General features: G+C 35.5%; 1 protein-coding gene across 1 annotated transcript; it reads left to right on the plus strand.

Annotated features, from left to right (window-relative positions):
• Positions 1-57: 57 nt before the first annotated feature.
• LOC139689419 (2-hydroxyacyl-CoA lyase 2-like) lies at positions 58-27,994 on the plus strand. The gene is made up of 12 exons (XM_071586533.1): positions 58-280; positions 363-521; positions 3,361-3,505; positions 4,594-4,758; positions 7,526-7,637; positions 12,836-12,936; positions 17,413-17,591; positions 19,493-19,642; positions 21,460-21,618; positions 22,846-22,976; positions 24,580-24,853; positions 25,974-27,994. The coding sequence occupies exons 1-12, from the start codon at positions 182-184 to the stop codon at positions 26,154-26,156; spliced, it is 1,857 nt and encodes a 618-aa protein (XP_071442634.1). The 5' UTR covers positions 58-181; the 3' UTR covers positions 26,157-27,994.

A 27,994-nucleotide genomic window follows, 5' to 3' on the forward strand; every position in this document is an offset into this window, starting at 1 on the left:
CCCCCGAGAACAGCCGTGACCGTGAAAAATTGTCGCAGACTTAGTTCGGCACGTGGACGGCAGTTGGTAACGTCGTAAGGATTGGTCAGAGGCCCGTTTTGGGCAGAGAACACGAGAGGGAGAGAAGGGTTGACAGTCTGAGAGAGAATAGTTCGTTTTCTGCACTTGCAAAGACTTAAACATGTGGGAGTTTTTGCACACTCTACCAAGTATTATAATGTTGACATGCATTTTTATTGTGTTCTTATCAATCCTGTTTGGGATCACGATGACGAAAAATGTACGAATGTTTGAAGAAGAGAAAATTTGTAGTAATAAGATTGTTTAGTTGCTCACGTTCTTTTCAAATGAAATGGTTTTAGGTTGATCGAGAATCACCAGCTTACGGTGGAATTCTAGTAGCAGAGGTGCTGAAGAACCATGGGGTGAAAAACATATTTACCTTAGTTGGAGGACACATATCTCCCATCCTGGCTGCGGCCGAGAGGATTGGAATTAAGGTGGTGGACACGAGGCATGAGGTAATAAATTTTGTGAAGAAATTCTGAGTGGGCCAAAGGTACTAGATAAAATAATCTTTAAATGATCTTATCTGGCGATTTTCGTCTATATGTATATCCTCTTTTTATGTATCAATTTCCACCAATTAATATTTTCGGGGAAAAATTGAGTGGCTAAAGTTAATGATGAATTGGCTGCAATTTTTTTTATTCTGAAATAGGTAACTTAAGTCTGTGATCATGGTGATATACTGTGAAAATTTTTAGTTTTATGATTTTCTTGTGGCTACGTTTTATCGGTAGTTTCAGTAGTGAACCTTGAAATAATTCGAGAGAGGTGGTCAAGCTAAAAAGAACGAAAATCTTGATAGAAGAATTCTGCTTCAATATTTATTTTTGAATTCTTTGTGATTGTCGGCTCATTAGGAGAGTGATGTAATTTATAAATACTTCGTTCTTAACGGTAAAATGGGAACAAACTTATTTTATTTCCTCGCCAATAGTAGTGGTGCAGCAAAATCAATGAAATATGTGAACTTAGGTACAAGTCATGCCCTCTAATGTAGTTACCCAAAACCATGGAATATTGTACAGTTGACGCGAAGTATTGTCATTTATTCTTAAATATTAACGGTTTTCAAAAAGCAGTCTGCGAAGGAGAAGTTTAGTTAATTAAAATAATTTTTCTATGTCAGCAAACCAAATACTCTCTTAAGAAATAATTGATATTATATTATAAGGGGCACACTGATGTACACTAGGAGGTCGTTGAGAATAATGCATGAAGAAATGTTACTAGTATGGCAAGGAGACACACTATCAAACCAGCACAAGACTACATGGGTGGCTATGTACGAACTTCCACACACGAAAGATTTTTTTCACTTTACATAAATTCAATGTGCAGGAACATCAAGGTGAAGGAAGGCAAGACCTTTTCAATTATCCTCAATGAGCCATGAAATATTTGCAAAATGTGAGGATTATTCTGTGTCCGATGGGAGAGGAAATTTACAGGCCAAGGAACCATTTCTTGGTGTGTATATATATATATATCTCTATATATATATATAACACACGCATATATATATATATATATATAGATATATGCGTGTGTGGGGGTTGCAGTAGTCCAGGGGTAGAGTTGTATTTCTAGTACCAGAGCCTCTCTGGGCACCTGCAGCTCCAGCCAAGCAATGTGATTTTTCAGGTACCAGATCTTCTTGGGAAACCATAACCGGAACTGGAAAAGGAACTGGCCCCCCTACTTTGATGTGTGAATTTCACATGCCATCAGGCTTAGTATTGGGTGATTTCTATCATCACCTACCAAATCGATCCTAGGGTTGATTACTGTGTTTATATGTGTATATATATGTATATACATGTATATATGTGTATATATATATATATATATATATATATATATACATGTATATATGTGTATATATATATATATGTGTGTGTGTGTGTGTGTGTTTATATACGAGGGTCATCCGGAAAGTAGTACCCGTTCGTGAAATAAAGACACAAAAGTAAATATTAACAAACATAAAAAATTTTATTTGAAAGAGGATACTTTAAACTACTTCTCAACATAATCTCCAAGAAATTAAGGCATTTGTCATAACGTGTGACAAGTTTCTGTATTCCTGCTGCATAGTCCTTCGCCGCCAGCTCATTGAGATACGCGAGGGACCCATCTTGCACAAATTTTTGCATAATGCAGATGGTGTTTAACAATTTCATGAACAATTGTTCGAGAAACATTGGGAAAATGCTCACAGATGTCATCAATTGTGACGCGCCGATCGTTCCTCACGAATTCGTCAACTGAGCTCACCAGTTGGTCTGTAATGACAGACGGTCTCTCCGAACGCTCATCGTCGTGTGTGTTCCCCCTCCCCATGTTGAAGTTGCGACACCACCGCCGAACAGACGGCTCGTCCATTACATTGTCTCCATACACCTCCTTTAATTGGCGATGAATATCACATGGGCGAACGTTTCTTGCATTGAGGAATTTAATCACTGCCCTCACTTCACAACTGGCGGCGTTCTCAATTTTTTTAAACATTGTAAACAATCACAGAAACAACACAGGCAATGCTAGCGTCACGCAACTTGGCTCAGAGAAGGCAGACAAGCCACTGAAGCTATCTGACCTCGTCCAGCGGCTACTCGCGTCGTCAGCACTTCATGCGGCACGAACGGGTACTACTTTCCGGATGACCCTCGTATGTGTATTTATATTTACGTATATGTGTGTATAAAAAAAACCATAAACACAGTAATCAACCCGAAGGCCAGTTTAGTAGGTGATGGTTAGAGTTCACCCAGTACTAAGCCCTATGCGGCGGGTGAAATTCACACATCAGGGTAGGGGGGCCAGTTCCTTTCCTTGTGCCGGTTATGGTTTCCCAGGAAGACCTGGTACCTGAAAAATCACTTTAGCTTGGGTGGAGCTGCAGGTGCCCAGAGTGCCCCTCCCAGGAATCGAACCCGGGACCCTCCAGTCAGCAGTCCAGTACTCTACCCCCTGGACTACCACGACCCTCATGTGGGTGTATATATAACATATATATATATATATATATATATATATATATATATATATATATATATATATATTGTACAAGGTTTACAAGGATGCAAAAAGTGATTAATCATCAAGGCATGTAGAAAAATAGCTGAATGCTCTATCTTTCCAACAATGTACGCAAAGTTAAGAATAAATTTGATTTTTCATGAAAAAAATAGGAGACCTTACTTTTCGAATCTCCCTCATATATATACATAGTTTTATGTGTGCATGTAATGCCTGTATAGAGATGTTGGCTTACAGGTATTATTTTTATAGGCATCAGCCGTGTTTGCAGCAGATGCCGCTGCTAGGCTCACTGGGGAAATTGGTGTGGCTGCAGTGACAGCAGGGCCTGGATTGACAAACTGTATTACAGCTATGAAAACTGCCCAGATGGCTGAGTCACCTGTGTTGCTATTAGGTAGTTAACGTTACCGCCAAATTTGGTAGAATTTGATTCTGAGCTTAATTTTTTTTCAACTTACACCACTGGCATATTCCTTGGTCTTTGATATGAGTAACATTTGTATTTTTTTATTTTCATTGTTATCTGCTCAGGACGAATACTATCCATTTAATATGAATATTCAGTATTTTAAGTCATAAAATAAAGCCTATTTAAAAAAATGCCTTTTAGCTACACTTGAATATACATTTCAATGTCTCTCTTGCTATCATGGTACCATCCATTCATAATAATCAGGTCTTGGTAAACTGCATCACAGTTGAGTCAAATTTATCCTCGGTAATAGGAGATGTAATTATAAAACTTTTGTACATATTAAATGAGTTTGTGAAATTCCACTGCCTTTATTTTAAGGTAAAACACATTTCAATAATTTGTGGCATCATCAGGTACAAGCTTGGTTCACATGCAGCAGTTGTATAGATTCCCTTAGGACAGAGGAGAGGGGGTGGCTATGTAGGAGGGAGGGGGGTCAGGGTTTTTTTGGTAAGGGAAGGAACAGGTACATTGGGCTAGTGGATTTTTTTACCCTCAAGGTCCATTTCTTGGAAAGGAGAGGGGGGATGGGGTATAATTGCTCATTACAAAGTATTGTTTTCGTAGGAGACAATCCCCAATTTCCTCCATGATGCAAGACTTTATGGAGTATTCAAGGTAATAGGAAAACTATCCTTGTTCTATTAATAGCTTTATATATCCATTACTTGGTAACCAGCCATGTAGTGAATGGATCATCCATTCTTATTGTTTAATCTCCATTCACTGTATTTGGAAAGTTTTGAATCACACTTCTTGTCGTATGGCATTCCTTAAATACTGTAAAATAAAATTTGGTATATGTCAAGGAATTTCTGTCCCCCTTTTAAGTGAGCCTCTGTTACAAACAGGGTACTCATAATACACAAGTGTGCATATTACATGAGTTCATACACTTTTTCAGGACATGAATGTTTTGGTTCTTGAACCAAAACATTCATGGAACTTTTTCAATTTCTTGGAAGTTTGGTTCAAATTAAAATATTCCTCATCTTATCGGATTTCAGGTGGGGCTGCTGCTATGATTCAGAAAGGCAGAGGGGCTTTGCAAGACATTGATCAGTTATCCCTTTTGAAGACAACATGTAAATTTTGCATAACTGTGAAGGCTGTGAAGGATATAGTTCCAGTCTTGAAGAAAGCAATCAACAGGGCTCTGTCAGGGGTACCAGGTAAAGATGATGGAAAGGTGTGCCAAAACTCTGATCCATGAGACTTAATGATGAAAATATTCCTAGTGTGTTTAATATCACTTATATGTTTTAGAAAATTGGTCTACAATTATTAAACTCATTTTAATCAGAAAATAGAATAGAACTTTTTAAGGGCATGCTTTTGTAGCAAAGTTAGATTTTTACTGGGTGTGACAGCTGCTGCATCCATTGTGATCCTGTTGCTCTGATAGCCTATTTGATCGCAACAATTTGTGCATAAAAAGTCTGTGTGATGGTTTTTCTTAAGTTAATTTGACAAATTTATTTCAAGTGGATAATGGGAATATAACTGAACAAATTCAGAGTACCTAATTATGTCATTAATCGAATACCTATCTTGGAATGCCCAGGTAAATTTTCAGACTCTTCTTATAGGTGGCTCTTGCTGGGTATTTCATATGTGTGGAAGAGCTAATTTGCACCTTATCACATCCAGTTTTTGCTTGCAGTCATTCCTGTTTACAGCAGTTACCTCTCCATTCTTTACTCCCAACATTACCATGACATCACTTTTGTCCACAAAGCAGGTTAGGAACATATTAACAGACACCAGTGTTGGAAGTTGAAGTCAATCTGTTAAAACATTGAACAGAGCTACTCAAATGGCTTGCATATGCTTATAAGTAGAAATAAATACAATTCCTGTGCAGTTACTTTATGTCATTCTTCTTGAAAACAGCTACCTAAAAATCTTTTGCCAGATTGATGAGAATTCTAGAGCAAATGAGGAAAAATGTGCTGGGTAAGTGTTGTTTGAGTGAAAACTATTGATTCTAGCACCAAGTCCAGCTCATGGAAATATAATACGAAGGAAATAGGGTTAATTGGTATTCATTTAAATTTTTATTGGTGGAATTAAGAAAAGCACACACCTGGAACCCAAAATCAGAGAGCTCCAGTGTGGAAGGGAGGATGATGAAGGTAGGAATGGGGAGCAGGGAGGTGCACTGGCATGCTCTCCCTCTTCTATACAGCTCTCTGGATATTATACAGTGCCATAGCATGTATATGAGGTATATATGAAAAGTAAGGGGGGTTTTCCATGTATTTAAATAATGGCAGGTCATGACAAAGTTGTATGCATGTAGCAGCATTTATTGATTGTTTACAAAGCTGCTGAAGTTATTGCTATTGGTATTGTTGTCATGAATGCAGTTAACATCATCCATGAAAATTGTTCGTCCCACCAGTTGTGATGTGCCTGCTGTGATGCGATGTTTTTGTGCAAAAAGATCATGAGCTGACCAAATTCATCAGGAGTTGTGCCTAGTATATGGACTCACAGTATTGAGTGAAGGAAAGATTAAATAATAGTGTTGAGACTTCAAATAGCCACTCAAATGCACTTGGTTAAGAGCTGAGTGGTAGGCCCAGTATCCAGGCTGAAGAAACCGTTCACTGAGTGGGCCCAGAAATGAGTGATCTGATTATTAATTAGTGTTCTGGCTGATAAATTTCCTCGTGTTGAATGTACCACTATCTACCTGATTGTAATGGAAAATCTCAGATATTATTGTGTGCAAGTTGGGTGCTGAAAATGCTTAGCAACCAAAACAATGAGCTGAGAATATTGAGTTAATGAGCGTTTTAGGATTGCTATTGACAGTCACAACCTTGCACCTAGTAGCTCTTTCCTCTTCTTGCAATTGAAAAGTGGCTCGGTGGGTAATGGTTTGAACTCAAGACTGCAATATTCAACTAGTTCAATTCCCAGGCAAATAACTTCAATAATAATACATTTATTTGTAGTATAGTGTGTATATATATATATATATATATATATATATATATATATATATATATATATATATATATATATATATATATATATATAGTATATCTTCTAAAATTGTGAAATTTATATCTGATGTGTCCTATATTTGTGTATGTATGAATATGCAACAAATCTCCAGACAAATAAATGTATTATTATTGAAGTTATTTGCCTGGGAATTGAACTAGTTGAATATTGCAGTCTTGAGTTCAAACCATTACCCAATACCAATACATTAGTATAATTACATATTAATTGGTTAAGCCGGAATTGACGCATAGCAGACCATCATTACATGTCTTCATCTCACAGAGTCACTTTCAAAGGCAGCCTACTGTTAAAATTTCAAATCAACATCTTTTATTGTCAAGGGGGTCCTGAGTTGGGGTTTGGTAATTCATAATACTGCTCCTGTTCTCTTACAGGCTCCATGGTCAATGGAATGACTACAAATATTGTTCATTTGGCCAGTTTCATGATCAGTTCCTCCTTGAAGTCAATATAGAGGAATTTCTCTGTTATTGACCCATCATTCCTACTTAACAATAGAAAAGGGAAAAAATAAAATTATTAAAAAACAGTTACATCGCACCGTTACTCAGGTTTGAATAGCACAGAGACCTGTGCTACAAAAACCTGAGTGGGAGTGAGTGTGGGAATCATTTTTATAGTTTTTTTCTTTTCCCCACTTTATTTCTTTAAGCCTGATTTGTGAGCGATTGGCTATAGGTAATCTTAGTCAAAAACCCTGAGTGTGTGAGTGTGACTCGGGAGTGTCACTGTATTCCATAAGCCTGAGTGGGAGAGTTAGTGCCATTGTTTTCTGTGATTGTTGGTTTCAACATTCCTGTCTCCCCACTTGCCTGTGCCCTTAAATATTACTGACTAGGACATTTATACCAATCGTTTCATGGCCATATTCTAACATATTTTATGCCTAATTGGTTTCAGGCCCAGTTTTTGTAGAACTGCCACTGGATGTACTATATCCTTATTGCATAGTGAGGAAGGAATTAATTGGCAAAATGAACACATCCACAATCTTGGGCCGCATAATCAGCTGGTAATTGTATGACCTTGGCATTTTATTAGTATGAACCTTGTGTGCATATGAATTTTTGTTGATCCAGTGGTGTGATGTTGACTGAATTGAAGCATAGGCTTATTATAAATTTATTCAGAATTTATAGTAATGCAATTAATACATTACATTACGAAGACTACAATGCCTGATATTAGGTAAGTACCTTTGTTTTAGTGGCTTCTGACACTATCTGTGCTCTAGACTCCTTTTTCTTCTTGTTGGAATCTACGGACACTATGATCTATTTCCTTTTCTAAATCTGTTATTTAAGTGCCTCTTATGAAATTCCTATTTTCCAAGAATATTTTTGCCCATCCCTGATCTGTAATTTCCTCAGGCACTAATTAAAAAAATGTATGTTTTTGAATAAATTTCACTTCAAAGGACACTTTCGGAAATCTAAATCTGTCTATGCATCACTCTGTTCTAAGAGTAAACTTAGAATTAAGAAGATCAAATAATTTGCTTAGAAAGCTGAAGAAGAGTTTTGTTTTGGAATAATCAGATTGGGCATTTAGACCATTTTCTCCTCTCCCGCAGCAATCCATAGAAATGTTTTTTTATTTTATGAATTTTAGTTTAACATCTACATTTAAACTATTTTTATCTAAAATTTATATTAGGGTCATTGATGGTGGAATGGGTGGAGACAGGGTGTGGAATGAGGGAAGGGTGCAGATTGGAATGGGAAATGATGACTCAATTGCTTGCTGGCAGATCCTGTAATGTTTGATTCCTACCGCACCAGGTTTCTATTGGTGGCACATGGGCTGGATAAGGGGTTTGTTGGGGTGGAAGGAAAGGGTGGGTAATGAGAGATGAAAGATACTTAAGGAAGGGTCAACAAGAGGGGAGGGAGAAAGAGGGAGATGTGATGCTGTTTCAATGTCAAGGCCATCCTCATCGGGCAAAGAATGATTAACAATTTACTGCACAACAGATTGCGGGGAAGGTAAATGGTTTATGGGGTGAGGGCTCTATAAGAATAATTGCAAGAGGGGCCAGTCAGTGAGACCAATGTCAGACTTTAAACTGTTGCTTGATTTGTGGATGAAAATTTGGGTCAAGGAAATGATCAGGGGGGACTAAATAATAGCAAGTAGTCTGTGGGAAATACAGAGTGGTCAGTTTCTATTAAATGTTTGGTGGGGCTGGATTTTCCTTGTTTTGTTGTTTTTGAAGAGCTCTAAATATGGCTAATTATCAGCAACCAATTCATTCTCATCTATTAATCCAACAATAGTTTACATTAAGACCTAGGGTCCATTGTCTCCTCACTCTTCCATTATCCTTCTTCGTGGAATTAACCTTCTCATTCCTCCCTATATGTTATTCACCTTTCCAACATACCTGCTTGGAGGACATGGTAGTTCAGGGGTAGAGCATTGGACTACTCACCGGAGGACCCAGGGTTGATTCCTGAGCACCTCTCTCTAGAGGCAGTCAGCTTCACCTGAGCTGTTTGATTTTTTGGGTATCAGAACTTCCTGGGAAATCACTGGCTGAACAGGGAAAGGATCTGCCTCCAACCTTGAGTGCAAGTTTCACATATCATTGGGCTTAGTATTGGGTGAACTCTACTGTCAATCAGACCTTCAGGTTGATACACTTTTTTAAGTATTTTAACGCTGTGTTTAAGTGTTTTTTGACACTCGCCCATGATCTTCTGCACAGTCATTTGGTATACATACTTTGCCTGATGAAGAGGGCCTTGCCTTCAAAATCCCTCTTTTCTCTGTCCTTTCTCTTTGATCCTTCATTAAATACATTTCGTCCCTCACCACCTACCTCCGCATTCCACTGGGCCATATTCCTACTGTGGTGACCACCAGTTATGTTGTACCACTTGGACATGCTGAAAGTGTCCCTAACATCCAGTTTGCCCTGCTGGTGCCCATCGTCGAAGGATTTTCCACTGATCGAATGAGCCCCATGAGTTGCCATTTCCCTGTTCATCCCTCTGCAATTCCACCCCTCTTTCTCCCGACTTCATTGTCATTGGCCATTGAAATCCCTAAAAAAATTAAATTTGCGTTAATTGAAAAATCCAGCAATATCTATTGCTTGGATATCTGTTTATCTCTTTTTAATATTCATTCTCATCATCTGAATGAATTAGTGATTTTCTTATCCAAATCTCTCGTTTATACATGATGCACGGGTCCAATGATTATCCTAATCATTTTTGGATCTGTAAAAGTGAATCCTAATTTATGATATGCATTGAGATGTGTTAAACTAAGTTTCTCATTTTAGTCTCTCTTGTTCAAAAATATCATGTCTGAAGGCAAGCTTTATTCTCAAAAATTACTCTTTCATAATTTTTGTAATTGTATAGTATTTATGTATTGAAATCATTCTATCATTAACTTTAGTGATGAAAATGTGCTAAAATATAAATTATTTTACTACTAAGTGAGGATATCTGGAGCAAAAATAATTCTATTGAAATTACTTGAGCAGTGTGTGAATTTTCACTATTACACCATGTCCAGATTTTTTGTTAGTAGTACTTTTCACTTTGATACCTACTCTAAAATGCTTCTTAACTTTTAACCTTATAATTGTGATAATGTACTATCATTTTTATAGAAAATTTTTATGTTTTTTGGAAATATTATGGTGTATTAAAGCATTTTATGCAAGTTAATATATGTTAATATTATTGCCTAATATATTTCTTTTATCATAATTTTAAATTGTATTGAAATCTTCCAGCTTTCCAATTTGATGGATTAAAACACCAATGGCACTGTAAGTGGCTAGAGAATCTTCTTGCTTGTGTGCTTCTGTTTTTTATTATTGATCTGCACTTTTCAAACTGAATGTTTTGGTGGGGGTAGTCAAAAAAGTTGAGCTGATGAAATACATTTGTATCTTTATTGACTTTATCAGTGCATCATTATGATGATATGGTAGATGATCAAAATATTAGTTTTTACTGTTCTTTAGAATGTGGTTTCCTATCTTACTTACACTGGTTCCGGGTAACTGTTCACATGGCATCTGATTGCCTTGCTGATTTCAACAAAAATAAGCCTTTTTATAATATGTATAGAGACATGCTAGCATCCACCAAGTCATGTATTGACAGGGCAGGTCCCTGAAGGCAAGGCAAACAGTGGAGATGTAAGAGCACCTTGAGAAGTCTATTTGATCTGGGCCAGAAGCCTCCTCAAGGCCTCCTTAATTTGCTTCTATTGTGGGCCACTCCAATGCTAAATATTGCATGTCAGTTCTGAGATTGTGGGATTCTTTCTTGTGAGTATAGGATGGATAGCCTGTGGAAATGGCAGGAAAAATTAGTGATATGCACGTAGGAGTCCCAGGGGTGGGCTGTAGTAGAGTAGCTTGGGTTAGTAGCCTCTCCAAATTGAAACACGGCTCACGGTACTGACTCCAGCATTGTTATCTGAGAGCCTTTTGTTCCGTCCTTGTCGAACTCTACATCAGCCTTAACTGCATCCTGTTATGTAGTAGTATGCATTGAATGGAGCAGCCAATGCTGTGGACCCAAAAATTACTATTTCATTATCATTTGGCCAGAGATAGGAGGAGGTTGGCAGAGTACAGAGAAAGCAAGCATTTCGACTTGTTCTTCATAATATGTGCCAAATGCCATGCTGCTGACTGTGAGCTAAGGCAGAATGCCGTTACTATAAAATCACTGTGGAGTATTTAATGTATTTTTTTACCCTGATAACAGTTGCAGCCAACTGATTTTCGCTATGATATCCAAATTCATCCTTTTTTATTTAATTGGATTGGTTATCTTCAGGTTATCTATTGGTTATCTGCTCTATGGAGGCTATTAGTATATAAATGCCTCATAACAATCTAATATATGACTCTTGGAAAAGTACTCTGTAACCTGGGTGCTTTATATCTTATGAATTATTTTTACTGGGCAAATATCATGGGCATTTAATAGCTGTAAAAAGCCTGTAATGAAGTGAAAATTATGGCTTGTATAATCTTTTGCCTCAATGCTCTCTGTAGCATTTTAGAATTTGGATCTAACAATATTATTTTTTACTTGATACACTGAGAAACAGTCCTTGAAGGTCAATGTCAGTAGTGTATGTAGTAACATTATTGGGCTGGTTTTAAAATTATAATTCTTAAATGATAGAATTGATAGAATATACTCTTGTACCTAATTCCATACCTGAGAAACTCAACAAAATTGCTCAAACTTTTTCTTTACTTATTGATTACATTTTGTTCCAGATATTTTCTTGGGTTTTAGAGGGCTTTTATATAAGATGACATAGGTTTAGCTTTTGCCTGTCTACATGAATGTGTTGCTGATGTGTCATGCATGTTTTGGTGTGAAATATATGGTGTGTGGTGACTTAAATCGTGAAAACTAAGCTATTTTGTATATTACCCCCATGCATAATCCTTTTTCATATGGATATAATGTTGAATGGCATTTGTTTTGGTGCAATTGTTTTTCTTAATATCTCTGATTACCTTTTATACAAGATCTGTCCTAAAAGTATTAGAACTGAGTCGATAAAAAACCAGCTATTGCTAGAATTGATGAATTCACTCTAAAGTCTTTGTAGTAGCATCCATGTATATCCACACACACTGCTACCAGAGGATTTTCCACGCCTCATATATCCTCTAGAAGGCAGCGCCCAGAATGATGCTAAATTACCTCGTCATGACCTGTTGTAACTCTTCTATCGAGCATTGCTGATGTCCTTTCAGCATGGATTTGAGGCAAGGGAAGAGGAAGAAGTTTGGGGGGGCATTGTCAAAAAATTTTGATCCTCACTCACATGGTCAAGAAGCTTTTGGCAGATCCACATACCAGTATACTTTTGTTGGTCCGAGAGCACTCACAGGACCAACTTTGCACATGAGTTTCTCATCCCCATGTTTACGGTCACAAGTTGATGCATATATTTTTTAGTAATGCCAAGTTCATTGGAAACCATACCAATTCTTAATCTGCGATCCCGGCCCAGCAAAGCTTCACTCTTGCAAGTATTTTTTCACTTTTTGAGGTCGGAGGGCAACTACTTTTGAGACAGACCTTGTAACAGCTCTATTTTGGTGGTTTTGGTGCTACTAATATTTGACTCTGTCATTTTGCATAATATTGCCTAGATGAAAGTTTTTTTTTTTGTGTGCAGAGTTAATACTCATATCTTTTTTCCATTTAGGTACCTAGAGTACTACTTGAATTCTGTTTTTACCTCAGCCTGGGAACCAAGGGACATGAGTCCTCTTCCGGTCGAAACTCCCATACCTGATCCTAATCTAGGTATGCATGCAGTGGTAACACATTTAGGATTTAAATTTTACTGAACAAAGTTCATTAAGATGCAGTACAATTCAATCTCAGTAGAAACGTGAACTTCTGATCTTGTAATCAGTTGTCAACTACTTGTTAGAAGGGTGAGGTATAAGCTGGAAGCTACAAAAGTTGCATACTATGCATGGTGACTGGGATATTTTTGCACTTTGCTTGTGGAATAAGGGTGAATCTTGGGTGCATATTGTAATTGAAAAATTATGGCAATTACTAAAAAGAATTTTTACTCATCAAATTTTGTCATGATCTTCATAGTTTTGTGTGTAACTAGATGACACCATGTGTTGTTTTGAGGTTTGTTCTGGCAACATTTTGCATAGATTTTTGTGTCTAATTGAAAATTTCATGATTATTTTGGTTATATTAACCAAACTACTACTACTCTTTGGTTATTTCAGGAAACTACTCTTACTAACACTTTTAATATGCTTGCATGGGAAAGATTGTATTTAATGAAAATCGGAATTATTTAGTTTATTATTTTACATGCAAAAAAATTATAAATATTGTTACTATATTAAACTTGTGGGAGTGCTGGAAATTATTTTAGTGCAGGCGGTGCTAGGAAATACTAATAAAGCACATATAAAACGTTTGAATGAACTGCAGATTTATTCTGAGTGCTGTGGATAACAGACCAAGGTCAACACGGAAAGATATATGCCATGGGCGCAACGGGCACGAGAGGGATGAATGCTCAGCTGGGGTTGAGACGTGACTGTACCGCGTGGGTCAAAATGCCTTCTCGCGTGTTGTGCCTAGGGTGACACCTCGCGGCACACCCCTGAATCGCACAAACAAATGAACCGCCACAAAACTCAATTCTGATAACTTCTTATTTGATATCATTCCATTTTCTTTCAAATTCAAGGAGAGAATTATGGTTTTGTATGGCAAGTAAATATAGAACATAATCTTTCAGTGATAATTAAGTTGGACCTGTCTCCGGTGATCCCTGATGATTTCTCATCAAAGTGGTCACCTTACAGGGTTTGAGGCAAAATTGCAATCAGACTGAATACTCAGGATGAACTCTATCCTTGAATAATCTGAACTTACAAAAAAAAGAGATATATGATGCTATTTTGTTGGCAAGTACCAGAAGGGATTCTTATGATTGAAATTTGCCATGTGTTATTTTTACATATGTCCATGTATTAAATTGATAATTTGTTAATTTTGCATGAATCTGAATGAGTTCATAATAAGTTTTTTATATGCATGAATTGCAAATATATGTAGAAAATGCATATGTTAAATGTGTAAAATGTTGAATAGAAAAAGATCTGCAACACCTTCTGCAGCCATTCTAAAGTCATTCTAATTATAGATCTTAGCTGTGTCATATTCTTAAATAAATTATTACATCCACTATCTCAATTCAATTGCTTGTGATGGTCTACACCTCCACTGATGGTACAAAAAATATCTTTAGGCATTTTCTTTAAGCTCTCTAACTACTCATTCCTTGAAGTGAACTATTTAATTTGCAATATACAAGTAACACTTTTGGTCGTGTCTTGAAATAATTGACCACTAGTCAGAAATTTTGCACCAGCTCAATGGAACCACTCATAATTACTGTATTCCCTGGCCGTTGAGACATTTTTTTACTCCAAAATTTACTCTAAAACCAGCCTGATTCTATTTGGCTGGGGTGTAAGGGTATAATTTCAACTTATAAGCTCCAGTCGATCTGCCTGAAATATAAAGACTATTCTGTATTTTTTCCTGCATCAGACATAGAGACTGGTTGCCGTTATTGCAAATGCCAATTATATCACTGATTTAAGTCAGTATAAGCAGAAGAGTTTTTATGTTTCATTGAAAGTACTTCCTAAAAATTTCCATGGAAATGAGGCTGCTGAAAGGCATTTTAACCCAGGGATGACGAATTTCCAGGATTTTGCGATGAATAAACATTTTTATCATACAAGGGGAACCCAAAAATAACAGGAATGTTGTTGAAGATTCTATAGTTCTCGATATATTTACATTAAATTTTGTTCACCCTCAAAGTATTTCCCATTGACCACAGTGCCCTTTCCAAACGATGCTTCCATCGTTCAAAACATTTCTGGCATTCATTTATCGGGATGTCCTTCTAGTGATTTTTGTTTGACCTCCTCCACAGTGTCAAAACACTTTCCTTTCATGTCCCTTTTGAGTCTGGGGAACTAAAAGAAGTCACAGTCACTAAACCCGGTGAGTAGGTGGACAATCGATGTCAATGTGGTTTTTTGTCAAAAGCTGCATCATGGAGAGGGTGACATAAGCCAGCGCGCGTTGTCATGATGGAAGAACCAATTGCCTGAGTTCCAAAGATCAGCTCTTTTAATCTCCATGACAATCCAGACATCTAACTTGAGTTGATCAATGGTTCTGCAACAATCTTCACAAATGAGGGATTGATTTTGTGGACATTTTCATCATTTCTTGATGTTAAAGGGTGGCCTGAACGGGATTGGTCTTCAATTGACGTTTCACCAATTTTTAAACGTGTAAACCACTCATAGACCCTGGCTTTGTTTAGGGCAGCTTCCCTATAAGCAGTTTTGAGAATTACAGTAGTTTCTGCAGCCGATTTCCATAACAGGAAACAAAATTTCACTGCAGCTCATTGCTCTTGATAACCAACCATCACGTTTTTCGCAGAAATGAAAAAGGTTGATTCACTGAAATAGCTCTCACAGATGGACCGATCCAGTCACAGCAACGGCGCTGCGCCTACTGACGCAGGTGGCTTGAGCCTGATGTATGACTGGCCGAACAAAGGCTTCCCCCACTCTTGCTGCCCGCCGCAGCCCAATTTCCGTTACTTTTGGGTCCTCCCTCATGACAATTCAATTTTCTTTGCACTAACAGTTAGCACCCAAATAACTAAATCTTTTCTGTCTGACCTATTTTTTAAACCTATTTCTTGTTAATTCTGGCATGAAAAATGAGGGTGCATCTTATGCATCATTCAGGTGCATTTTATAGGCTTGGGAGATACAGCAATTAATACCTTCATTACATTATATACATTCCTTCTTCTACCACTTCACAGGCACTACCTTTTGACATTCAACTGGATGGTCATGTTTCCAAATTAGTTTTTTCCCATTCTTTTATTTTTGTTGAAGTTCCTTCATTGGTCATTATTTGGGTATTATATTTTTCTGGATAACCTATGAGGTGCATATCTGATGAATGGTTTATAATGTGGTCTGGTTGTGTCATGTTGGCTCTAATAGAGGTTCAGTTAATGTTGGGCTTAATAGAGTCTAAATTGATGTCTGCAAAAATTGGTCATTTTGAGTTATGGTTTGTAACAGAGGTTAGAGATATGGACAGGTTTGAATGCATTGTTAAAACTGATGGTACAAGCATTGAACCCAATGGATCTGAAATGAAAAAAAAATTCCCCAAAACTCATGATGTGGCAATTAGCCAGTACAAAGTCAGATAAAACTAATTACAAATTCAAAAAAAATGCAAATTCTGATTCAAGACATATTTAATTTAATCCAATGTTGAATACTGTGACAGGTGATTACTTGAGGCAAATGAGGAAAGGTTAGGGAAAGGACAACATGTGTTGGATGGAATGTTGGGAGGCAGGATTAAAGAAGGGCTAATATTTCCAGATGTCAGGTTGTGTTTTGTGTCGAGAGGCAAAGAAATTTATTGTTGTCCAGTACTGTCCATCCAAAACCTACCTTAAATGGTAAAGTGCCCATAATAATAATCTAAGACTTGTTTTGCTGTTTACACAAAGTGTGTATCATGACTAAACCCTTTCTCTTGCAGGCCTCTATTTCTTTCATACCATCATCATTTCTTAGTCCCAAATTATACTCTCTTACCTAAAAAAATCTCTTTCTTCACCCAATATCATATTGCATTCCCCCATCACTATTGACTCCGAGGAATATCCACGATTACTTCCTCCATTTGTATACCCTATCTGCTTCTTCCTCTCTATTGGTGCTTGGTGGCATATAATATTGCGTGTATATTACTGAAGAATGACTAAGTTTGCTAGATCATCTTTTACATCTACTAATAATATTGAAGTAGTCACCTACTCTATGTTTTGTATGGTTCATTCTACATTTTGGTTCTGTAATATTGCCACCCCTCAATGGCTCTTTTTCCATCCTTGTTCTATTACTATGGTACCAGTTATCCTCACTAACTCACTATGCACAAGCCTTATATATGTATCTCAATTTCCTCTTCCAGTATAGCTTTTTATTTTCTTACTTCCCTGTCCTGAATTTTTGAGTCTATTTAAACTAGTTTAGTAGACTAGTGGCTCTTCTTTGGTGCTACTGATTCCACCTCGTCAAGTTTGCGACCTTGAAACCAAATGTTTTGTTACTCATAGCCTACCAGTTTTACCTAATTAAATATTTTCTCCTCTGCCTACAACCTTATTAGTCGAAGATGCTGCAACCTTACTGGTCCAGGCCAGGCGCCCTCTTATATTAGTTGGAAGCCAAGCAATGATTAAAAAAGATGGGATAGAAAACATGAGGAATGCCCTTCTTCAACTGGGTGTGCCTACATATCTTGGAGGAATGGCTCGTGGACTCCTAGGAGTTGGATGCCCAATACAGGTAGCTGTGAATTAAGAATAGTAATCGGGTATCAAATTTTATTTAACATTTGTGACTACATTGCAAGAAATGATTTCTAGTTTCATAGCTCCAATGCTAGAGTGAAAACATCATAATGAGACCCCAATAATCTCAAATATCTACTGATTTATTGTCATTAACAAATATAGAAAAATAGAATAATAAATTATAATGAATTAAGCTGAGTTTTGTGTTTTTCTCCAGTATGACATTAGCCATGAACCAGCAAATGTCCTGCTGAAGAAATGAACATAGCTTGTAATCTTAATATTAACTAAGTTAAATAAATGATACATTTTATATTTTCTTTAAAACCTTGTAACAGGGCCACATTGCCACACATTAAAATCAGTAAACTAGACTGATTGTGCAGAATACTTTTTGTCTAGTTTTGAATGGAAAATAAAATAGTCTATTCTTAGAGTGGTTAAATAGACTTTCCACCTTTTCAATTTTCTTGAGTGCGTTAAGCAGCAGCGTGGGCACAGGTCTTTCTTTGAATTTTCTTGGATAGTATGTGAGGTTTGATTAAAAACCGGGGGAATGTACTTTTTTCTCAAGTAATCTTTATTTATTATTCAATATTGATATTCCCCCTCATAGAAGTCTCAATTAGATATAATACACCTGTGCTAGGTACTTTTTTAATCTTTTAAGCATTTTTCGATTGCAATTTTTGGTGTAGCATTTAGCTGCTTCAGTGATTTTGTCTTTATCTATTCAATTTTGGCAAAGCATCACCCTATCATGGTTTTTTACTTTGGGAACAGATTGTAGTCTCAGGGGTAAATGCAGAGACTGAGGCATAGGGATGTTGTTCTGGGCCGAAAAGTCACCAACAAGGCAGTTGAATTGTCATGATGCAATTTCTTTAAGTTGTTATGCCATTAATTCTGTTTGTTGTTACCTTTTTTTATGCAAATGACATTGAAATTCCAGATAAAACTACTTATTGACTTTTCTACCTAGCAGTAAGAACTAATGGAACACTATGAAATTGAAATAATGAAACAAGTGAGTGGAACTTTCACATTTAGTTGACTCTTTCCTGCCAGCTGTTTTCAGTGTCTTCCATTCTTCCATTGGGATGATTGGGCCCTAGTTTCAATGTATCCACGCAAACCAAGTTTGATTGCTGGTCAATATCCTTTGAGCCATTCTGGATCATCATTGATTTCATTTAGCAGTTAATGAGCAATATACATTTGACACTGCTCTTCGTCGATTTCCATACGAATCTGGCTACCACACATCGCATTCCCCACACATTCTAAAAATTGCTCAACATGAGCCAAATGTTCTGCTTATGTTCAGCAACACCTTAAAATGATTCAGCAAATTTACATTATCATTTTCTTCCTGTTGTCAATGCTGTAATTGGTTATTGATGTGCTGGAGCATTCAGGGAAATTTGTCACCTTCAGTGTGTTTACGATCCTCTGGAAAATGTTTTTGTTAATGGTTTTTTGAGTTTCATAAGTCCCACCAACAGCGACATCTGAAATTACATGCATTAAATTGTTGAAGTGAAATTTGATGAGAGTTCTTCCTTTTTAAATCTGGATAAAAAGTTGCTAAGCACACCAAACATATGTAACCTCTTTGACAGTTGGTAATATTATAAAAATTCAATATAGCTAACAAAGTCACTTTACAAAATGAGATGAATGTAGTAGCCAGCAGCAAAAATATTGTGACAATTGGGCAAATACATCTTCTGAAAAAAAATTCTCATACTTTATCATACCTCATTTTTAACAGTTTTGGTGCTCTTGGTGGATGTATTCAATTGGTTGTGAATTCCATTGTTCAGAAACTAATCTGTTTGTTTCATAATGTAATGTAATTGGATTATTTGAATGGTTTAATTTTACTTTAAGATTCAACATGCACGCAGTGAGGCTCTGAAAAAAGCTGACTTAGTTATACTGGCTGGCACGAAGTGTGATTTTCGGCTAAAATATGGCCGCATCTTACCTAAAAAGGGTAAAATTATAACTGTAAATCGAGACTACGATCAAGCTACAATGGTAAGTTTCTGCAGAAGTCATGTAATATTAGTTAAGAGCAGTAAAACAAATTGATGTTTGCATAGTTTTTAATGAATTTATAGTATATTTACATTGGATTGATTTAACCTTTACATTTGCTTGAACTTATGATGATGTTTATTAGTTCCTAGAAAACATGTTTGAAACCATGGAACTCATCACATTGATTGCAAATATTTCAGACAAACATATTACAATGGAGTTTGAATACCTATGATACCATCACAGATAAAAAAGAAAACAGCAAACTGTAGAAGAAACAGAATAAAGTTAATTATTAACATACAGTAACATAAAAAAATAAAACTGTTTCTGGTGTCACTAGGTGGAAAGTCTTCGTATTGAAATTAAATCCCAGGGCTTTTTTTATGTGGAAAAGCCAAGTGGTTTAATTTCAATGGAGTGATTTTATCCACATTATATCATTGATGTTCACATGGGAACTGATAAAAGTTAGACTTGAATGACACAAAATATTTTATTTCCCTTGGTTTTCTAGGTAATGTGTTCAGGAATTTTACACCAGTATAACTACTTTTGGGCATTTGTCCTCAAGTTATTACAATGCCTTGTGCTGTGCCTATGTACATCAGCATTGGCTATCAATTGAACATTACTTTTTTAACTGATCAATAATAACAAAATGGACACATACTTACAGGGAATAGTTTAGATATTTACAAAAAGGCCTACAACTACATGCCTTTGGTACTTCACCTACAATTCTCACTACCCATTTTCGCAGCCTAAAGAGGCCCATGGAATTATATGAGTGCCCCCAATTGGAATTGCCTGCAATTCCATGTTTCAGTCGACTATGAATAAATGCATGATAAACTGAGAGAGCTGTGCCGTCGTCAACGAGGGTCACAATTTTTCTCAGGAGGTAACACCACATGGCAACTTGAGAGCTTAATTTATCAACATGAGTTATATATTGCATCTCTCTAAATCGAAGCCAGTGCTGTTTGTCACAAAAATGAAAAAACCACCCATGGCTTAAAGCCTTTTAGTTATTCAAAGCCATACACGAAGAATATAAACATATATTATTGTTAATTTCATTTGAAAGTACCAATTCTTTATAAAATGATAATTATTGTTTTAATGACTTTGCTCCATTCAGATGGTATGTAGACATTGCTTTGATTAATTATGTAAATGTTAATAAATAATTCAATAATAAATGCTATTTAAATGTGAATAGTTACATGAGGGGGATTGAAAAGTGATTACAAAACTGTATTTAGAAGGGCATAGTGTTCATGATGCAATTGTTTGTGCCACATGTAATTTTAAGGAACTCATTCCTAGCATAGGATATCATGTATGTGTGGAATAAAAGTAGAAAAATTCTTCATTTTCTAGTACCCGTAATATAGGTTGTGTATAAGCAAGTGCCTCAGTACACAAAAGCACAATTTACTAAAGAACATGTGCTTAATTTAAAATTATTAAATGATTAGTGACATTTTTGGGATAATATTTTCAGCCATGTCTAGATGCATGTGTTTAGTATGTGTCTAAATGTTTTCAATTGTAAACAACATGTAATGAGCATTGTTGCAGTAATTATTTCAATTTTAATGCTATAATTATGCTTAAAAATTTTAATTAGGGGATGTGCATGTAACTAGGTGTCTTCCTTTGGTTGCTGCAAACTCTGCTCAGCTTTTATGGTTGGGGGTTTATGATGCATTGTGTAATTATGTAAAACTGTTATACCCTATGGTCTATAGGTTGGAGACTGAAAATGTTTATTATCTTTTTTTAATGGTTATATTTATTTTTTATAGAATGCATGGTACTTCTGGAATCCTACACTTACCATAACGGGGGATGTGGCATCATTCATTTCCTCCCTTGAAACATTTGTTTATGGTTATAAAGGTGACTCAAAGTGGATTGCAAAACTCCAAGAAAGAGATGTCGCAAAGGAACAATTCATATTAGATGTAAGTAATGGATATGGTTCATTTATCAAGTACTGAAGTGCTCTATGACTGTATCATAATTTTATTTAGGTGGGTGATTTTTTTACATTTTCCTGACTACCAGGGCTCACTTAAAGAAGTAAATCAGCTCTTTGTACTAATTCTCATGCCTTGTCCATGAAGAGACTGCATTCACTCTTCGCTAGGCCAAAGGGGATGCTTTCCTTTTTGTTCAAATGATCAAAAAGTAGTCTGAATGATTACAAAATAGACTACAATTTTTGCCAGAGAACCTGTGCTTTATTGTTTAAAGTAAGGTCTAGAACTAATTGCCCCAGGTCCTAGTGATGGCTTGCAGGTAAGCATCCTGTATGCATATAATTGTTGCCCATATAACTTTGTCCATAACTTTTTATGGGTGCCAGGAATATGGTAGAACATTAATTACAATTGTAGCTATGTTTTCATGCATATGGCTCTGTACTGCCACAATATGAAAGCTAGGCTCAGCAAAAGCAGAGCAATGCTAGGTTGAACAAAGAAGAGGCCGAACTTCAAAGTACCCCATTATTTGTGTCCAATCAAATGTTCGAATCCATTGAGATTCATGTAGGAGGATGAGTGAATTCTAGGACCCATTTCTATTGATAACCCTCTTAAATCATCCAATCCACATGCATTGATATGCATGTGGATTGCTATCATATCAATGCATGCATTGATTTGATAGCAAGTCTGTTAATGAATTAATGGTGCTATTTTAGTAGTCCATCTGTTATCCCAATTATCTCTAGGCTTGGAATAATGTTAAAGAATTGCTTCCAACAAAGAAGTATTCTCTTAAGTATTTGGCTTTAATTATTCTTGGAAAATACATAATAATGCATGTGATGCTAGCTTTTCTCACTATATTTTAAATGTGAAATCTGATTTGCAATATTAAAAGTATTGGAAGTAGCATTCATGTCATATTATTTAAAATCACTCAATTTTACATTTTAGTCCTGAATTATAATGGAAATCCTTGTCTTTTTTAAAGTAAACCGAGTGCCAAATTTTTCAAAATTCAGTTTCTCAAAATCTGTGAACCTTTTATGAATCCATGTGACCTGCTTTGTAGAATAAGAGGCTTAATTGAAGTTTCTCATGCTTTTCCCCTCCTGTCATGAGGCAATCTGCCAGTGCCTAGAGGGTGATGGAACTTTTATCATATACATGTACAAATAATGTGAATATTGGGTTTTTCAGATGTCAACACAATCTGTGGACTATTTGAACCCATTGAGTGTCTTGCATGAGCTGAATAAGTTGCTGCCGGACAATGCTATCCTGATTGCTGATGGTGGTGATTTTGTTGGCTCTGCAGCAAACATCCTGAAGTAAGGAATTGCATATTATTTTTGGTGAATGAAATTGCTAGATGATTGAGATAGAAAGGCTGAGTTCATATTAGATATAATGTGATAGCTTGTGAGTTTCTCTGCTTTCATTCATGCATCCATTTTTGGTGCATATATGGTTTGAAAGTTGAGTAGGCACTAGATTGCCAATGGACTTAAAACCTCATGTTTCATTTCATGTTCTGTGCATTCATTACACCTGGTTATATATATTATGGATTTATCATATTTCGCAAACATTTGCTGAGTTAATGTGCCACCACTATTTATTTCCCAGCAATTCCATTTTTTCAGAGTAATTGAAATATCCTGGGTTCCTATGATGCAAGCAAAAGTTTACCTTAATAGGTAGAATCACTCTAGTTTGGCTAACCTTTGTTTAGATATCTTTGAGAGTATATTAAATAAGGGAATACATTAAGTTTAACCCTCTCAAATAAATTATTTTGGCGATAGTTGTGCTTTTTTACTCTTGAAAATTAATTGCTAAGGCAATGCCATCTTGGTTATGTATATGAGTGAATGATACTATCAGTGCTTGTGTTAATGAGTTAGCAGTTATGATATTTTCATGAAAGACTGGTAAATGATGCCAAATAATTATATTTTACTGTTTTTGACTCCTTACCCAGAATAAATGTATGCATTTGTACGAGAAACATATGTGCATGCATTCAAGGAAATGGTAATTTTTCATTGCATTTTACTCCACGTAACATATTTCAGTTGCAACCCTCCCCTTCTACTAGATAATATTATGTACAAAGTATCCTTTCTCACGTACTGTTCCGGGGAAGAGTTAACCCATAGCTCTCCAGGGATTGCAAAAATTTGTGAAGCTATCATTTTTTTTCAGTCACATGGTCATTTAGCCAGTTCTCACCTTTGTGTCACTTCCACACCATGTGTATTCATTTCAGTGTCTCTTATTGCAGGTAAATGACGAATGGTAATATTACAGAACCAAAGATTATTTGAAGCATTAATAAAGCTGTATGGTGTCATTGTTTATAATTTTAACCTTATAATACAGGTAAAGCTACTTTACCAGAATGTACCATTTTCACCAGCCTGTGAAAACAATATGCTATAATATGAATGCTCCAAAATAATATTTGTTGAATTCAAAGAAGTTAGAGACAAGTGTCTTTTCATGTCATTGGTTTGAATGGTAGTCACACATGGTGCCATGACCACTTAATAATTGGAATAAGGAGAAGATTGTGATGTTTTTTCATACTTGTGAAAGTAGTGCATGAAAAGTTAGTTCATGTGGCTCATGTACAATGCTTAGGAAAAAATTATTCTGTTGTAACCATCTGGAATTATGTGGGAATATTTATCTTCAGTTTGGTGGAGAGTTAGCCTGTGCAGTCCTGATAACATTTGCTACAGCTTTTTTACTTTGTTTTACCAGTGCATTGACAAACATTTTTTGTTTGCTGTATATGTCTTCAAATTGAATTTATGATTTTTAATTATACCAATAGAAAAGTTTTGTTTTGTGTTTCTGTATTTTAACCATTTGCATATTATGTTCCTGAATTGAATAATTTAGTTACTGTTATTATTTGTGTTGCAGACCCCGTGGTCCATTGACCTGGCTAGATCCAGGTGCATTTGGCACTTTGGGTGTAGGTGGTGGATTTGCAGTTGGTGCAAAAATAACATGCCCAGATGCTCAAGTGTGGATTATATATGGAGATGGCTCATGTGGCTATTCAATAGCAGAATTTGACACATTTGTTCGTCACAATCTACCCGTAATAGCTCTGGTTGGCAATGATGGAGGGTGGGCTCAAATTGAGAGAGAGCAAAAGGCAATATTTGGTACATCGGTTGCATGCCGTTTGGAAGTGAGTATTTTGCATTTGACAAAGGCAACCTCTGTGAATCATACTACTATTAGTCTGACAAACTGAGCCTCATTCACTTTGGTTGATTTGTTGTAATAAAAATTCCTCTTTAAAATTTGTGTACTGCTATGACCCATTTCCTTAAATGACATATGTATGACTACATATTCAGTGATTGAGAATTCCATTACTACTGATTAATGATTTTCTTATTTACTTCATTCCTTCATTCAAAGTATTTAATTCCAAATGTCCCAATTGGTTGTTGGTGTTGAAGGTGCTGTAATCCAGTATTTAATTTGTTTCAATAGAGAATACACTCAAGAATGTATTGGTATAAAGACTGCATAGTTATCTAATGCTGTAAATAATTAACCTGTTGCAAATTTAATTATTGCCAACAGTTGAATTAATTACAATATTCAAAATAGTGGGTTTTCTTTGTCTTTCACTAAGGTTATCTCTCATGTGAACTCTCATACAACTAAGGTTATCTCTCATAACCATCTAGTGTGTTCAAAATTGCAAAATAATCTCCGGCAATATTTCGTGCTCATTACTGAAGGTGATTTTATAAACCCTCTTTAGCTAATTTCAATAAACATTCACCACTTTGCTTTGAGTTCTGGAGGAGTTTTTATAAAAATATTTTCAATTTTTTAATGCGTTCAGACAACATTGGTATCTGATTTAGAATTCAATCAATATGAAGGATGCACCTTGATTAATAAATGGTAGTGTTTTAATCTTGTTTCAGTTAAATGCAAATTTATTGTGATATTTTTGCCATCCTAAAAATCACATTCCCATCATGTTTCATGAAGTGATGTGTAAACATGAACCAATTATATGCCATGTTTCCATTCTCAGTCCACTGCAGTCAGTGAGATTCAATGAGTAAAATTATTTTAAAACTTGTATTGTTACAGTTTTCTAGCATATGCAGTAATCATCATCCAAGTAGCATGAAGAAATATTATCAACGGAGTTCCATTCTTATGTGAACATGTACCCATATATATTTACTAATTTGATACAGATTTTGTTGTCTCAGTTATTTGTTCAGTTAGTTGTTTGTGGGGATGCTAATTTTGTGAAATGTTCAAACTTGTCTCTGCAGCGTTCACCCTATCATTTGGTTGCCCGAGGATATGGAGCAGAAGGAATATCTAGTCATCCGTCTACTCTGAGTGCATCAGAAGCTATTCAGGCATCTTTAATTTTCAATGCAGCTGGTCGAAGCGTCCTCATAAACGCATTCATAGGGAGAACACAGTTTAGAGATGGTAGTATCTCTGTGTAGTGGCATTGAAACTGTCCATTTTAAAAATCAATGCTATGGCATTATTAAAATTTTATGTGATAGTTTTCATTGGTCTCTTATTGGAATGAATTATTCCAATTTTTCTTTTCTTGTTTTGTAAACATTATTGTGAAAGTGTTCATTTAAATATTCTCTTTATTTGACATAGCATCATTCTTTATATGCATAATAATGCTAGTAAAGTGTAATATGAAAATGTTAATCATAATTTGCATGAGTATTACATTAATATTTGTTCTCAATGAACATTATTGAGCCCGACATTTTATTTGATTATGTGGAATTGTAAATTTTAGTTGGGTAATTTTTAAATGGGTCATATTCTGAAAGAAATCTTCATATTTCAGTCATAGTTCTAATGAAAAAGTGTTATAATAATATCATTTTCAATTTATAAATGTTATTTTTTGTTCCTTCAATTGGTGCTGGTAACTACTCTGTATGCTAAAAAATTGTGATTTTAACTATCACTAATTTAAGTGCAAGAAATGCTTGTGCAGATTTTTTAATCTTTCAAGGGTGGCCATAGTGTTTATGACTTAGTATTATGTTCTTGTTTGAGACCATTCTATTGTTGTTGGTCATTTTTGATTATCTTAGAATTCATTAAATTAGATTGATCATGTTGATGGTGATAATTAAAAAAAGCCTGTAATGCCTTCTTGCCAAAGTAGACATTTGAGTGGTTTTGTCTCATAATATATATAATGATGTATTATAAAGTTATTTATACCTTGGTAATTCATCTGGCTTTTCATTCAGTCAAAATTATTTACGCATTTAAAATGTGACTGCACACTTCATTTTTTGAGGAATGTCTTAGAAAGACGATTTTTACTGTTGAAGTTTCATCTTTGAAGCACAAATTTTATTTTGATGCCATTTGACCTAACTTTGTCTGTGTTTGATAAACACTGATGGCATTGCAGAGTCTTGTGTAGGTATAATGAAGTTATTTGTGCCAGAAAGGTTCATCTGATTTTCCTTTTAAAATTTTAATGTTTAAAATATTTTTTGAATGTGTGCCTTGTTTGATCTTTGCATATTATGTTTCAAAATAACCTTTGTCATTAAAGAAGAATGCTTTTTTTTAATTCCACCAAAGTAACTGTATAAAAGACAAATCAATAATGTTCCTCATTGTGAATGGTATAGGATCAATTGAAAGGTTTTCAATCAGGTCAATCAAATGTAAAAGTTACTGTATAACTTGTTCTTTGGTAAAGTCTATTTGTTAGAAGACATTTACCACTTTTTTATCAGTTTATGTGACGAAAGAAATTTTTTAGAAGTTTTTACCAACAATGCATTAGCAGTTATCTTGAAAATGAGTTCTTAGTAGGATATTTTTGTAATTCAAAGCAACAAATAACTTAAGCAGTGGTTTATCATAATTAGGTTAATTTTATCATTATTTTTTGAATGCTCAATTTAACTTTTACAGGGCTACTACGGGTTATCTATGAAAGTATGTGCAATACCTACTAAGACTGTTTCCCAGTTAATACATATGCTCAATATTATTTTTAATAATACATTTAAATGGATTTTTACCAGTAATCTATGCATTAAGATTTCATTAAGTATCTTTTATTTGGATACTTTGTTCAAACTTCATTTAAATGCTCAATCTGTTATTTTATTGGCGATAATGTATGTGGGATTGTATTAAATAATTTTCTTCTCATTTTTTAAGAAGTTGTACATGTTACAGCAGACTGTGATTAAAAGTTGCTGGTTTCTTAGGACTAGCACAGATGATATTATTACAAATTTTCTTGTTTGTAATGTAGTAGCTAATAAAAGTTGATGCATCA

Source organism: Hetaerina americana, unplaced genomic scaffold (genome assembly GCF_022747635.1).
Source record: "Hetaerina americana unplaced genomic scaffold, ioHetAmer1.1.p SCAF_23, whole genome shotgun sequence".
Taxonomy (NCBI): Eukaryota; Metazoa; Arthropoda; class Insecta; order Odonata; family Calopterygidae; genus Hetaerina; species Hetaerina americana.